The sequence below is a fragment of the Culex pipiens genome, unplaced genomic scaffold, assembly GCF_016801865.2.
Source record: "Culex pipiens pallens isolate TS unplaced genomic scaffold, TS_CPP_V2 Cpp_Un0004, whole genome shotgun sequence".
Classification (NCBI taxonomy): Eukaryota; Metazoa; Arthropoda; class Insecta; order Diptera; family Culicidae; genus Culex; species Culex pipiens.
In genome coordinates, this window is record NW_026292821.1 from 533,955 (window position 1) to 549,987 (window position 16,033).

A 16,033-nucleotide genomic window follows, 5' to 3' on the forward strand; every position below is an offset into this window, starting at 1 on the left:
GAGCTGCCCACTTGACCGCTAAGGACATTTTGGTTTGACGTCTCGAGCTACCTGGTGCTTCCGGTTCTGATTGAACTCCCAACTGCTTTGGGTACGATCAGTTACTGCTAAAAGTAAGTAATTTGCTACAGCAGTATATGTTCTTGCCGAAGCCAGGACGAAACGGAATACTACAGCACCACACTTTTTCGCTTTACATTCTCTGACGTCATGGCACCCCGGAAGTCCTTGTTAGGACCGACGCTGAATACGTTGACCGTTAAATACCAAGAGTTACAAGCAGCGCTCAATGACATCTTCAAATTTGCTGATCAATTTAAGGCGGAAACAACCGCTTCCCAGGTGAGTGTGCGCTTGGAAAGTCTCAACAAGCTGTGGGAAGTTTTGTGCACTACCTTGGTGGAAATCAAATCTCACAAAGACTACAACCCTGAGGATGGCCCTACCTACAAAAAGGACCGCGAAACGTTGACTGAAGGCTATTACCGAGTAAAATCCCTTCTACTGGACAAGCTGAAGGAACGACAGGAAGTTCCATGTGAACCGACCCACAACGACACGATTGTTGGGGGGACTGATCACGCCCGTTTGCCTCAGATCAAGCTTCCTATGTTCAAGGGGAACATCGACGAGTGGCTGAGTTTTCGTGACCTGTTCCTCTCACTCATCCACTGGAAGTCAGACCTACCGGATGTGGAAAAGTTCCACTACCTAAAGAATTGTCTTGACGACAAACCCAAGAGGATCATTAGTGGACTTTCAACCACGTCGGTCAACTACAAGCTGGCATGGGATCGTTTGCAGAGGTACTACAACAACCACAAGGTACTTATGCAGCGACTGGTGCAATCGTTGTTTACTTTGTGGTATTTGTGAACTATTTGTCTTTTTTCTTTATCTGTTTTGTTGGTGGTGAGATTGTAAACACGGTTGATAAAATTGGTTGCAATATTGATTTTTTGGGGAAGAGGATGAATGGATAGGAAGTTAAGGAGGCGGCCTGATGCAATCTCTTTCGTGTACCACTCTGTACGAATGGTACCATCTGCTTGTCTTACCAGTGTCATATCGAGGTATGGGAGTCTCCCGTCTCGCTCAACCTCGTAGGTGAACTGGATGCTGTCGTGGGTGGTATACATGAAAGCGGCCAGAACTTCCTCGATCTTGTCCACAAAACACACAAAAACACACAACACAATCACAACTGAACCAATCCACCTGACAGTTAGCAATTAGACGTTGTACAGTACAAAGTGACCCAGCAGTTGAATGTTGTTTTACAACAATTTATTTGGACAAACATGTTAGTATTTCACAATAGTTTACAAAACAATATTAAATTAATTCTTTAAACAGTGATGTGCAGCAAACGTAAAGGACAGTTTAACAATAGGACTAAAACATTTTTGACAAGAAACAGACAACTAGTAAGTACACAAAACACAACCAAACACACACAAATTGTAAAAGCTTGACATTTTTAGTAAACCCCCTGAAGAAGGCCTCAAAATAAAGGCCGAAACGTCGGTGAAGTAGAGAAAAACTGTTTTTCTTTTTCGACAAGACTGCTCGCCAAAACCAGAAAGGTTCTGGAGAGTTTGCCACCGAAAACTGTGAACAGTCGGGCTGTTCAACACCAACAACAACAGTACGTTCCCAAATCCATGGCAAAGAAGGTTAGCTACAGTACGGTGCAACATGCTGGCTACTCGTGCGTGGCTTGTAAGGACAACCACTTACTCTACCAGTGTTCTGCATTCCAACGGTTGGTGGTGTCGGAGAGGGACGCATTACTCAAGACGCATTCCCTCTGTCGCAACTGCTTCAGAACTGGTCATCAAGCCAAAAACTGCACGTCCAAGTACAGTTGCAGGAACTGCAAGGGTCGGCACCATACTTTGATATGTTTTCAACAACAACCGGAAAGGGACAACGCGGTGACGGCACTCGCGGTTGCAGGGAGCAACAACCCTTCCAACTCCAAGGAAACCCAAGGTCCGACAACATCCCACGTGGCAAACATGGCAGCCACGAACCCATCCATGTCAGGCGCAGCAACACAAGCTGCAAGTGCTGTTGGCTACAGCAGTGGTCATTGTCGAGGACGACGATGGCAATCGGTACCCTGCTCGCGCACTCCTCGACTCGGGGTCGGAGAGTAACTTCATATCAGAGCGACTGGCGCAGCTGATGAAGGTCACGCGAGAAAAGGTGGACATTTCCGTGCTAGGAATCGGTCAATCTGGCACAAAGGTTAAGCACAAGATTCACGCAACGGTGCGGTCTCGGTTATCCAACTTCGAGCGAGACATGAACTTCTTGCCTTAAGCAATATCGAATTGATTCGAAACCTGTTCAGGGTTGGTTAGGTCTAGGTTTATAATTTTTAGTTTTAGTTAGGTAGGATATTTTAATAATTCAGACTAAACATGAGCATCCTAAATGCAAAATGTAAACTATACGAGAAACCAACAATGTACAACACGTACGAAAAACTGAAATTTAGATGAAGAGAGAATTCTGTATCACTATCTATGTAAATCGAGCCGGGTTGAGCAAAAGAACAAATAAAAATTGATTGAATTGAAAAAAAAAAATTGACATGAACTTCTTGGTGCTCTCCAAGGTTACGGTCAATCTGCCAACAACAACAATCGCAACAAATGGATGGTCGATTCCGGACGGAATTGAATTGGCAGATCCAGCATTCTTCCATGAGCATGAGCATGGTTGACTGCCAATGAGCTGCTACTCCGTTATTGACGGATCAGCTGAAGTTAAACAATGAATCAAAAATGATCAGTGGGAGCCAACCATCCGTTCACTGTTTAACCTCTGAAGATCCCTACTTTATTAGTCAATACCGGCGCCCTCCCAAGAAGCCTGCAGTTCAACGAAAGGGAGGAATGTTAGTCCGATAGTTGAAGTTGCAGACTCATCAAGCACACAGTTTTTCGCTATATACTTGTTGATACCGCTTGAGACCGTTGAATCCACAGCATCTCCTTCAAGCATCACATGATTATTTTTTTTTGGGTTAGTAGGATAAGGTATTGGCTTTTCGATGCCTCCCGAGCTACGATGCTATGGGGAGGACTTTCATAACAAACCCGTCATCAGCAGATACCTGCTAATGAAGGTGTTGGGGAGCCGGAGTACAATCTAGCCTTCGACAGCAGTGGTCGATGCTGGGGGCAACGTTGTTTTCTGGTCCTTCGAACCGGATCGGACGGATCCTGGTTCGCGGGAGGAAGGACGGTTGGACGCTACATTGCCGTTTGTGGACGAGGTTCGTCGCCATTGGACTGCGGCGTGGCACGGTTCGCCATCGCTGCTGGGAACAATCAAAGCGCGCCAACGGTTTGGCCATTCATCCCTGGGACAATAGGACATTGTACCCTCAACCCGGACAACGAACTTCGCGCTTGGACATCTACGCGCCAACGTGTTGCGTTTGGTAAGTGGAACCACTACGTATATGTCCGCCGAAGCGGTCAGACATTCCCGGTACTGACACACCTCCCATCCACATCTACGCTGTACATTCCGCTGGAGCGAACCGCTGCGTGCGTCCCATTGGATCGAGCGAGCCATCTGCTACGCGCTGCGCGGCGAGAGCGCGTCTCCGGTCACGGTCAGCCATTTTCTGGGACATCCGGTCAGCCATTTCCTGGACCATCCGATTGCTGCGTTGCTGCCGGAGCCATCCGACTGCTGCGTTGACACACTGTTCCAGAAAGGACACCTTTTGCCCAGGTAAAATATTCTAAGCACAGTGTATGTCAGCCGAAGCGAGTCGCTACCGTGAAACTAACACCATTTTTCGACCACACAACTCTTTACTACGCCCGAACCGGCTGGACGCCGGTGATTGCACGTGCTGTGACCACGTGGAGGTCGCTGACCATCTGCACGACTCCAAGCCGACACGCGGCGACTCCGAGGTCGCTGGAGATCTACACGACGATCTGCACGACTCCAAGAGGACATCTAACGGTGGCCACAACCGTTTGCTACCGTTCAGACCACCCGAGAAGGACGACATCAACGTGACTGACACGTGCCAAGACGGATCGCCACGTGGACTGAAGAGGCTGCGCAACTGTTCGTTTCTACCGGTGAGTGCTAAAGAATAGTATATTGCCGAAGCTAAGACGACAGAAATACACCATTTTAAATCGAGTTTGTATCCTCTTCGCTTACACCACGCATCCCTGGATCTAGTTCACGTTGTTTTTTGGTCGCTGCTACTGTTTCTCCAGGTGAGATACACTAGCAAAGTATATGGCTTGCCGAAGCCAAGGCACCGTTGATACTACATGCCGTTTTCCACCTCTTCTTCGCACACCCACGCATTCAATTTGAGCTGCCCACTTGACCGCTAAGGACATTTTGGTTTGACGTCTCGAGCTACCTGGTGCTTCCGGTTCTGATTGAACTCCCAACTGCTTTGGGTACGATCAGTTACTGCTAAAAGTAAGTAATTTGCTACAGCAGTATATGTTCTTGCCGAAGCCAGGACGAAACGGAATACTACAGCACCACACTTTTTCGCTTTACATTCTCTGACGTCATGGCACCCCGGAAGTCCTTGTTAGGACCGACGCTGAAAGCGTTGACCGTTAAATACCAAGAGTTACAAGCAGCGCTCAATGACATCTTCAAATTTGCTGATAAATTTAAGGCGGAAACAACCGCTTCCCAGGTGAGTGTGCGCTTGGAAAGTCTCAACAAGCTGTGGGATGTTTTGTGCACTACCTTGGTGGAAATCAAATCTCACAAAGACTACAACCCTGAGGATGACCCTACCTACAAAAAGGACCGCGAAACGTTGACTGAAGGCTATTACCGAGTAAAATCCCTTCTACTGGACAAGCTGAAGGAACGACAGGAAGTTCCTTGTGAACCGACCCACAACGACACGATTGTTGGGGGGACTGATCACGCCCGTTTGCCTCAGATCAAGCTTCCTATGTTCAAGGGGAACATCGACGAGTGGCTGAGTTTTCGTGACTTGTTCCTCTCACTCATCCACTGGAAGTCTGACCTACCGGATGTGGAAAAGTCCCACTACCTAAAGAATTGTCTTGACGACAAACCCAAGAGGATCATTAGTGGACTTTCAACCACGTCGGTCAACTACAAGCTGGCATGGGATCGTTTGCAGAGGTACTACAACAACCACAAGGTACTTATGCAGCGACTGGTGCAATCGTTGTTTACTTTGTGGTATTTGTGAACTATTTGTCTTTTTTCTTTATCTGTTTTGTTGGTGGTGAGATTGTAAACACGGTTGATAAAATTGGTTGCAATATTGATTTTTTGGGGAAGAGGATGAATGGATAGGAAGTTAAGGAGGCGGCCTGATGCAATCTCTTTCGTGTACCACTCTGTCCGAATGGTACCATCTGCTTGTCTTACCAGTGTCATATCGAGGTATGGGAGTCTCCCGTCTCGCTCAACCTCGTAGGTGAACTGGATGCTGTCGTGGTATGCGTTGAAAGCGGCCAGAACTTCCTCGATTTTGTCCACAAAACACACAAAAACACACAACACAATCACAACTGAACCAATCCACCTGACAGTTAGCAATTAGACGTTGTACAGTACAAAGTGACCCAGCAGTTGAATGTTGTTTTACAACAATTTATTTGGACAAACATGTTAGTATTTCACAATAGTTTACAAAACAATATTAAATTAATTCTTTAAACAGTGATGTGCAGCAAACGTAAAGAACAGTTTAACAATAGGACTAAAACATTTTTGACAAGAAACAGACAACTAGTAAGTACACAAAACACAACCAAACACACACAAATTGTAAAAGCTTGACATTTTTAGTAAACCCCCTGAAGAAGGCCTCAAAATAAAGGCCGAAACGTCGGTGAAGTAGAGAAAAACTGTTTTTCTTTTTCGACAAGACTGCTCGCCAAAACCAGAAAGGTTCTGGAGAGTTTGCCACCGAAAACTGTGAACAGTCGGGCTGTTCAACACCAACAACAACAGTACGTTCCCAAATCCATGGCAAAGAAGGTTAGCTACAGTACGGTGCAACATGCTGGCTACTCGTGCGTGGCTTGTAAGGACAACCACTTACTCTACCAGTGTTCTGCATTCCAACGGTTGGTGGTGTCGGAGAGGGACGCATTACTCAAGACGCATTCCCTCTGTCGCAACTGCTTCAGAACTGGTCACCAAGCCAAAAACTGCACGTCCAAGTACAGTTGCAGGAACTGCAAGGGTCGGCACCATACTGATATGTTTTCAACAACAACCGGAAAGGGACAACGCGGTGACGGCACTCGCGGTTGCAGGGAGCAACAACCCTTCCAACTCCAAGGAAACCCAAGGTCCGACAACATCCCACGTGGCAAACATGGCAGCCACGAACCCATCCATGTCAGGCGCAGCAACACAAGCTGCAAGTGCTGTTGGCTACAGCAGTGGTCATTGTCGAGGACGACGATGGCAATCGGTACCCTGCTCGCGCACTCCTCGACTCGGGGTCGGAGAGTAACTTCATATCAGAGCGACTGGCGCAGCTGATGAAGGTCACGCGAGAAAAGGTGGACATTTCCGTGCTAGGAATCGGTCAATCTGGCACAAAGGTTAAGCACAAGATTCACGCAACGGTGCGGTCTCGGTTATCCAACTTCGAGCGAGACATGAACTTCTTGCCTTAAGCAATATCGAATTGATTCGAAACCTGTTCAGGGTTGGTTAGGTCTAGGTTTATAATTTTTAGTTTTAGTTAGGTAGGATATTTTAATAATTCAGACTAAACATGAGCATCCTAAATGCAAAATGTAAACTATACGAGAAACCAACAATGTACAACACGTACGAAAAACTGAAATTTAGATGAAGAGAGAATTCTGTATCACTATCTATGTAAATCGAGCCGGGTTGAGCAAAAGAACAAATAAAAATTGATTGAATTGAAAAAAAAAAATGACATGAACTTCTTGGTGCTCTCCAAGGTTACGGTCAATCTGCCAACAACAACAATCGCAACAAATGGATGGTCGATTCCGGACGGAATTGAATTGGCAGATCCAGCATTCTTCCATGAGCATGAGCATGAGCATGGTTGACTGCCAATGAGCTGCTACTCCGTTATTGACGGATCAGCTGAAGTTAAACAATGAATCAAAAATGATCAGTGGGAGCCAACCATCCGTTCACTGTTTAACCTCTGAAGATCCCTACTTTATTAGTCAATACCGGCGCCCTCCCAAGAAGCCTGCAGTTCAACGAAAGGGAGGAATGTTAGTCCGATAGTTGAAGTTGCAGACTCATCAAGCACACAGTTTTTCGCTATATACTTGTTGATACCGCTTGAGACCGTTGAATCCACAGCATCTCCTTCAAGCATCACATGATTATTTTTTTTTGGGTTAGTAGGATAAGGTATTGGCTTTTCGATGCCTCCCGAGCTACGATGCTATGGGGAGGACTTTCATAACAAACCCGTCGGCGAGCCTTCTGAGCAACGATGCTATGGGAAGGTCTTTCTGGTTAACAAACAAAGTCACTCACACACAATTATTTCACTTCACTATTAATTAATCCAAAATGTCAGTGCGTCTTTCGATCATTATATAGAAATGGCTTTTTCACCATAAAAAATAAAACCTTATTCGAAAAAATATACACAATTTACCCGACGCCGTGCCTTCCGATCAACGATGATATAGGATAGGCTTTGAAAATCACAAAACAATTAATTAAGATCACAAAAAAAAATCATAAAAAACACCAATTACTCAACGAAAATTACGCTCAAGACACAAACTATTCAGAAAGTCATGCTATTATTCGATTACCACAATCACTCACCCCACACGAATAGCGACACAAAAGCACATCAAAAAATTAACCTGCATAATCACGATTTCGCGTCCCCACTTCCAGCGCACCAATGATGCTATTATTCGATTACCACAATCACTCACTCCATACGAATAGCGACACAAAAGCACATCAAAAAATTAACCTGCATAATCACGACTTCGCGTCCCCACTTCCAGCGCACCAATGATGCTATTATTCGATTACCACAATCACTCGCCCCACACGAATAGCGACACAAAAGCACATCAAAAAATTAACCTGCATATTCACGATTTCGCGTCCCCACTTCCAGCGCACCAATGATGCTATTATTCGATTACCACAATCACTCACTCCATACGAATAGCGACACAAAAGCACACCAAAAAATTAACCTGAATAATCACGACTTCGCGTCCCCACTTCCAGCGCACCAATGATGCTATTATTCGATTACCACAATCACTCACCCCACACGAATAGCGACACAAAAGCACACCAAAAAATTAACCTGAATAATCACGACTTCGCGTCCCCACTTCCAGCGCACCAATGATGCTATTATTCGATTACCACAATCACTCGCCCCACACGAATAGCGACACAAAAGCACACCAAAAAATTAACCTGAATAATCACGATTTCGCGTCCCCACTTCCAGCGCACCAATGATGCTATTATTCGATTACCACAATCACTCACTCCATACGAATAGCGACACAAAAGCACACCAAAAAATTAACCTGAATAATCACGACTTCGCGTCCCCACTTCCAGCGCACCAATGATGCTATTATTCGATTACCACAATCACTCACCCCACACGAATAGCGACACAAAAGCACACCAAAAAATTAACCTGAATAATCACGACTTCGCGTCCCCACTTCCAGCGCACCAATGATGCTATTATTCGATTACCACAATCACTCACTCCATACGAATAGCGACACAAAAGCACACCAAAAAATTAACCTGAATAATCACGACTTCGCGTCCCCACTTCCAGCGCACCAATGATGCTATTATTCGATTACCACAATCACTCACCCCACACGAATAGCGACACAAAAGCACACCAAAAAATTAACCTGAATAATCACGACTTCGCGTCCCCACTTCCAGCGCACCAATGATGCTATTATTCGATTACCACAATCACTCACTCCATACGAATACACTGAAAATATGCCACACTTTTTATTCAAGTGCCCAAACACTTAAATGATTTAATAAAAACACATCGTAGATCTAATTGGTTTTTGTTTCAACATAAATCCAAACCACTTTCAAATGCAAGTGTTTGGGCGGTTGACTTTTTGGTATTTTTTAACATGTTATTTTCATTCGGGTGGCTCAAGCTTTTCAAGTGTTTTGCACATGAATTTGTCCCACCGTCTTGAACTATTCAAAGTGATGAGCAAAACACTTGAAAATGATCTTAAGATCTACCCAAAATAGGCACTATTCAAAGTCAACGTGATTATCCACATGAATTTAATGTGTTTCACTGACTGATTTTTGCGCGACTTTCATCGAAGGCTAGAAGCGAGGCAAGAACGAATAGCACAAAAACTCTCCCGTCTTCAACTGGCCGGCCGGCGCAGTGGTAGCGTGCACGACTAGCAAGCGAGAACCTGTAAATCGCTTGTACGTACTTTTATTTTTCAACGCCATTTAAAATTCAAGTGTTTGGCTATTGACATTATTTTATGGCCAATCACCGAAATTTCAAGTGTTTTGCGATTGATATTTGAGTGCTCTGTACAGCAGGGCCAGATCATGTGTATAACACTTCGTTGAGCTGTGTAAGTTTTGCTCAGTGTAGCGACACAAAAGCACACCAAAAAATTAACCTGAATAATCACGACTTTGCGTCCCCACTTCCAGCGCACCAATGATGCTATTATTCGATTACCACAATCACTCACCCCACACGAATAGCGACACAAAAGCACACCAAAAAATTAACCTGAATAATCACGATTTCGCGTCCCCACTTCCAGCGCACCAATGATGCTATTATTCGATTACCACAATCACTCACTCCATACGAATAGCGACACAAAAGCACACCAAAAAATTAACCTGAATAATCACGACTTCGCGTCCCCACTTCCAGCGCACCAATGATGCTATTATTCGATTACCACAATCACTCGCCCCACACGAATAGCGACACAAAAGCACATCAAAAAATTAACCTGAATAATCACGACTTCGCGTCCCCACTTCCAGCGCACCAATGATGCTATTATTCGATTACCACAATCACTCACCCCACACGAATAGCGACACAAAAGCACACCAAAAAATTAACCTGAATAATCACGATTTCGCGTCCCCACTTCCAGCGCACCAATGATGCTATTATTCGATTACCACAATCACTCACTCCATACGAATAGCGACACAAAAGCACACCAAAAAATTAACCTGAATAATCACGACTTCGCGTCCCCACTTCCAGCGCACCAATGATGCTATTATTCGATTACCACAATCACTCACCCCACACGAATAGCGACACAAAAGCACACCAAAAAATTAACCTGAATAATCACGATTTCGCGTCCCCACTTCCAGCGCACCAATGATGCTATTATTCGATTACCACAATCACTCACTCCATACGAATAGCGACACAAAAGCACACCAAAAAAATAACCTGAATAATCACGACTTCGCGTCCCCACTTCCAGCGCACCAATGATGCTATTATTCGATTACCACAATCACTCACCCCACACGAATAGCGACACAAAAGCACACCAAAAAATTAACCTGAATAATCACGGCTTCGCGTCCCCACTTCCAGCGCACCAATGATGCTATTATTCGATTACCACAATCACTCACTCCATACGAATAGCGACACAAAAGCACACCAAAAAATTAACCTGAATAATCACGACTTTGCGTCCCCACTTCCAGCGCACCAATCTTGGCAGATCCAGCATTCTTCCAGTCCAAGAAGGTGGACATCGTCCTTGGCATTGAATGCTTTTTCGAGTTCTTTGAAACCGGTCGAAGAATTCCCCTGGGAGACAATCTACCAGCGCTGAACGAGTCGGTGTTCGGCTGGGTGGTATCCGGTGGTCTCTCGGTTCCATGCAACTCCACGCAGGTGAAGTGCAACGTGTCAACCTCAGAGAAGATGGAAACTCTGATGGCACGGTTTTGGTCGGCTGAAGACGTCGGTTTGGACGACGCGTTCTCTCCCGCTGAAAGACGCTGCGAAGAGAACTTCCAACACACGGTTCAACGGTTATCCGACGGTCGGTATTCCGTTTCCATGCCCAAGGTCGAAGGTGGAATCTCCAGATTGGGCGAATCCAAGGAAATTGCGTTGCGACGGCTGCACGCAACCGAACGCAGACTGGCAAGGGACGCCAATTTGCGGAAACAGTATACAGATTTCATGGACGAATATCTGGAACTGGGTCACATGTCCAAGGTCGAAGAAACAACTCCAACCCAGGTCAATCGGTGTTTTCTACCGCACCATCCGGTGGTCAAGGAGGCCAGTACCACCACCAAATGCAGAGTTGTTTTCGACGCTTCATGCAAAACATCTTCTGGAGTCGCACTGAACGATGTGTTGCTGGCAGGGCCGGTAATCCAAGAAGATTTGCGCTCTATCATTCTGCGGAGTCGGATCAAGCCGGTTATGCTTGTGTCTGACGTAGAGAAGATGTTCCGTCAAATCATGGTCCACCCAGAGGAACGGCCATTGCAATCCATTCTGTGGCGTTTTTCTCCGGACGAGGAAGTTGGCATCTACGAGCTGAAAACCGTCACTTACGGCACCAAGCCCGCTCCATTCCTCGCAACCAGGACGCTAAAACAACTAGCGACGGATGATGGACCTCGATTTCCGCTTGCTGCACGGGCAGTCAACCAAGACACCTACATGGATGACGTCATCACCGGAGCTGAGGACGTCCAATCAGCAATCGAACTTCGGAAGCAGCTAGACGAGATGATGCTACGAGGCGGTTTCAAGCTTAGGAAATGGGCATCAAATCGACAGGAAGTGCTAGCTGGAATTGCTGAGGAAAACCTAGCGATTAGCATGGAGGAAATCAACCTTGACACGGACCCTGGAGTGAAAACTCTTGGTCTCACATGGATGCCGAAAACGGACACGCTAAAGTTCCAGTTCAACATTCCCGATTTGGACAAAGTGCCTGAGCTCACTAAACGCTTCATTTTGTCAACAATTGCCCTTCTTTTTGACCCTCTTGGACTGCTAGGACCGGTCATCGTAACGGCCAAGATTTTCATGCAATCTCTGTGGACGTTGCTGAACCCGAACGGAGAACGTTTGGATTGGGATGAGGCGGTACCTGAAATGGTGGGTGAGGTCTGGAGGAGATTTCATTCACAGCTCGCTTTGCTCAATGAACTTCGCATCACTCGTTGCGTCATCTGCCCTGAAGTGTTCAAGATGGAATTGCACTTCTTTTCTGACGCATCTGAGAAGGCCTTTGGAAGCGGTGCGTATTTGAAAAGCGAAGATCCAAAGGGCAGGATATCCGTGAACTTGCTCACATCCAAAACCAAGGTGGCACCGTTAAAGAGCCAAGCGATGCCAAGATTGGAACTTCGCGGTGGCGTTTTGTCTGCTGAACTCTACGTGCAAATTCTGCAATCGCTGAAGATCAAAATTCCAACCTTTTTCTGGGTCGACGCCATGTGCGTGTTGTACTGGCTACAATCACCACCATCAACATGGGTCACTTTCGTCGCCAACAGGGTGGCCAAGATTCAAGCTCTCACGGAAGGCTGTGTCTGGGGACACGTGCCTGGAGTTGAAAACCCCGCAGATTTCCTGTCACGTGGAGTCATGCCAGCAGATCTCATCGACTTGGTACCATTCTGGAAGCCAGGCTGGGTAAAGAAGACGAATGAGCAACGCCAACCACAACCGAAGATCGTGACGACGGAAGAAGCAGAAGAAGAGCGAAGAAACACTGCGGCATCGGTAGCTGCAGCAACTACGGCTGAGTTCAACGTTTGGTTCATCTCTCACTTCTCTTCGTATCCCGATCTGGTCAGGCGTACGGCGTATTGGCTACGCTTGAAGGATCTACTTCGCATGCCCAAGGAAAAGCGGTTCAAATCGGACTTGTTGACGGTTGCGGAGCTGAAAGAAGCAGAGTTCGCATTAATAAGGCTCGTTCAGAAGCAAGTTTTCGCTGATGAATGGAACAAACTAACCAAGGGAAAACCAGTTGCGAACAGTTCACCACTGCGGTGGTTCAACCCGTACATTTCCGATGAACAGCTCATTAGAGTGGGAGGACGCTTACGTCATTCATTGGAATCCGAGGACACGAAACATCCCATCGTACTTCCGGCTAGGCATCAACTCACACGACTTCTTTTCCGACATTTCCACGAGAAATTGCTTCACGCTGGCCCACAACTGGTGTTGGGAGTCGTACGATTACGCTTTTGGCCACTTGGGGGCAGAAGTGTGATCAGAGAGGTGATCCATCACTGCAAGGAGTGTTTCCGGTCGAAACCCGTGGCTGTTCAGCAGTTCATGGGAGAATTGCCTTCTGCTCGGGTTACCACCTCGCGACCGTTCGCGCGGACAGGTGTGGACTACATTGGACCACTTTATGTGCGCCCAGCCCCAAGACGACCTGCAGTTAAGGTTTACGTGGCACTTTTTATCTGCCTCTGCACCAAGGCTGTCCATTTGGAATTGGTAACAGACCTATCCACAGAGCGTTTCATCCAGGCACTTCGACGATTCGTAGCCAGGCGGGGAATCTGTGACGACATTTATTCCGATAACGGAACGAACTTCGTTGGCGCTCGTAATAAAATGGCCGAACTTCTGTTGCTGCTCAAGGACCGTAAACATCGCGACATCGTCTCCAAGGAATGTTCAAACCAAGGAATCAAATGGCACTTTAATCCACCCAGTGCACCACACTTCGGAGGCCTCTGGGAGGCCGCGGTTAGATCTACAAAGAAGCTATTATTAAAAACAATCGGCGAAACACCTGTTACCGCAGAGGATCTCAACACGTTGCTGGTCCAGGTGGAAGGCTGCCTCAACTCTAGGCCGTTAACTCCGATGTCCGATGACCCTAATGACCTGGAACCATTAACACCGGCACATTGTCTCGTGCAGTCATCGCTGCAAACAGTACCCGATGCTGATTTATCAGCAATCCCGATGAACCGGCTCGACAAATTCCAGACGATGCAGCGCATGCTGCAAGACTTCTGGACTAGATGGCGGAGGGAGTATTTGTGCCAGCTACAGGGACGGGTCAAGCGCTGGAAGCCACCAATACAGATCGAGGTCGGTAAGCTTGTGGTCATCAAAGACGAGAACTCACCACCAATGCGATGGAAGATGGGAAGAATTTTCGAGGTACACCTAGGCGAAGACGGAGTGGTTAGGGTAGTAACGCTGAAAACCGCCGACGGCTATCTCAAACGTCCGGTGGAGAAGCTGTGCATACTGCCACTTCCGGAGTACAGCGACGCCATGGAATCAACGGATGCAGATCTTCAAACCCAATCCTAACTTCCTATCCCTATTCCCACATCCCCGAAGAGGTTTTTTTGTATCTTTTCAGAAACTGGTCATTTCTGGGTGGGTGAGATGTTGGAGTGGTCATGATTAACAACCCTGCATCTGCTGTCGGGTCACCACTGTCGGGTCAACTGTGATCATCCAACGCGAGTGACCACTCTTATCACGGCTGCACGCGACCTACAGCAGCTGATCGCGGTATTGGTGATCGCGGTGATCCTCTCGCGAGATGGACGATCGTAATCGCTGATAGGATGCACTTTTCTGGGGTCGATGACCGCCGGGCCGGGTTGATGACCTGACCTGCCTCAACGAACGACGGGAGCAGCTGACCTGCTGCGATATTTAGTTTTAAGTTTTTAGAACTTCTCGAACCGGCAGATCGAAACGGTCGATTCTGCGCCTATCAGGCAATTTAAATGTGTTAGGCTTAATATTAATAAATGTAGTTCGTTTAACTTTCGTTTTGTGCAGTAAAATTGTGTTTAAAATTAAAGTGCTGTTTTTTTGTAATTGCGTGTTGTTTTATTGTGAATTGGCAAGAAACCCGGAAGCCACCCCACGCACGGACTACCCAACGAACCAGGACCAGACCAGCCAGCCCAAATCCGATCCGGTCGATGCTGGGGGCCACCAGAGCTGTCGAAGGCTAGGTTGTACTCCGGCTCCCCAACAGAAGGATTGGGAGAACTTCCTGGATACGATTCGGGACCTCGACAAGATTCGAGTGCCACGTAGGTTAGTGACTACGAACGCCGCTGCTAACGAGCTGCACGGGTACGCCGACGCATCAAAGCACGCGTACGGAGCTTGCGTGTACGTGAAATCGATCATCTCAGGGAGCCCCGCGGAACAGAAACTGCTGTGCGCCAAATCGAAATTGGTTCCAAAGACGGTGTAAACGATCCCACGGAGTGAACTGCTGACCGCACGCTTGCTGCACGGGTTAGTCAAGAACTTCTTGGAGGCGGTGGACTTCGTCTTTAGAAAAATTGTGCTGTGGTCTGACAGCCAGGTCGTGCTTGCTTGGCTAAAAAAGAATCCTGATCAGCTGGAGGTGTTTGTGAAAAAATGGGTTGCTGAGATTGTGCGCACTGCAGACAACCCTGCAGATATCGTTTCACGCGGTATGTCTGCAACCAAGCTAGTAACCAACGAGAAGTGGAAGAAGTGCGCAGAGTACCAGCGAAGTGAGATCTGCGAAATGGAAGAACTAGAGCCGCTGCCAGATGACGCCGTTACAGAGCTTCGTCGTGCTGTGGTCGTAAGCGCGGCCATCCAGTACGAAACATTCCAACCAACGTTCGAGAGGATCGAACCGTTTCGAGCGCATCTTCGCCTACGTCGTGCGGTTCTGCCAGAACTGTAAGGAGAAGGTAAAGGAAAGGCGGGTCGTATCAAGGTACCCTACGATCCCAGAGATGCGCGAGTCGCAGAAGGCGATTTTACGAGCGGTGCAACACCTGGAGAGTTCGCCGCCGAAATAGCCAGCCTCGAGAAGGGTGAGTCCTCCAAGACACTAAATTGATTGAACCCGTTGCTGGACGATGGGTTGTTGTGTGTGGGCGGTCGCCTGCGCCATTCGCGGCTGCCATACGCAAACATGCACCAGTGGATACTGCCGCAGCACATCAA

The 16,033-nt window shown here is 47.1% G+C and overlaps 1 protein-coding gene across 1 annotated transcript; it reads left to right on the forward strand.

Moving 5' to 3' along the window:
* The first annotated feature begins 3,779 nt into the window (after positions 1 to 3,779).
* LOC120430428 (uncharacterized) lies at positions 3,780 to 15,299 on the forward strand. The gene is made up of 6 exons (XM_052711378.1): positions 3,780 to 4,118; positions 4,706 to 5,235; positions 5,943 to 6,221; positions 6,344 to 6,640; positions 10,771 to 14,337; positions 14,942 to 15,299. Exons 1-6 carry the CDS (start codon positions 3,780 to 3,782, stop codon positions 15,297 to 15,299), a joined length of 5,370 nt encoding a protein of 1,789 aa, XP_052567338.1.
* Positions 15,300 to 16,033: the final 734 nt, after the last annotated feature.

Coding starts and splice junctions, on each gene's coding strand:
- LOC120430428 (XM_052711378.1), top strand. CDS start 3,780: ATGTCAGCCGAAGCGAGTCGCTACCGTGAAACTAACACCATTTTTCGA. Junction 5,236..5,942: donor TTGTTTACTTTGTGGTATTT/GTGAACTATTTG, acceptor CGCCAAAACCAG/AAAGGTTCTGGAGAGTTTGC. Junction 14,338..14,941: donor TGCATACTGCCACTTCCGGA/GTACAGCGACGC, acceptor TGAATTGGCAAG/AAACCCGGAAGCCACCCCAC.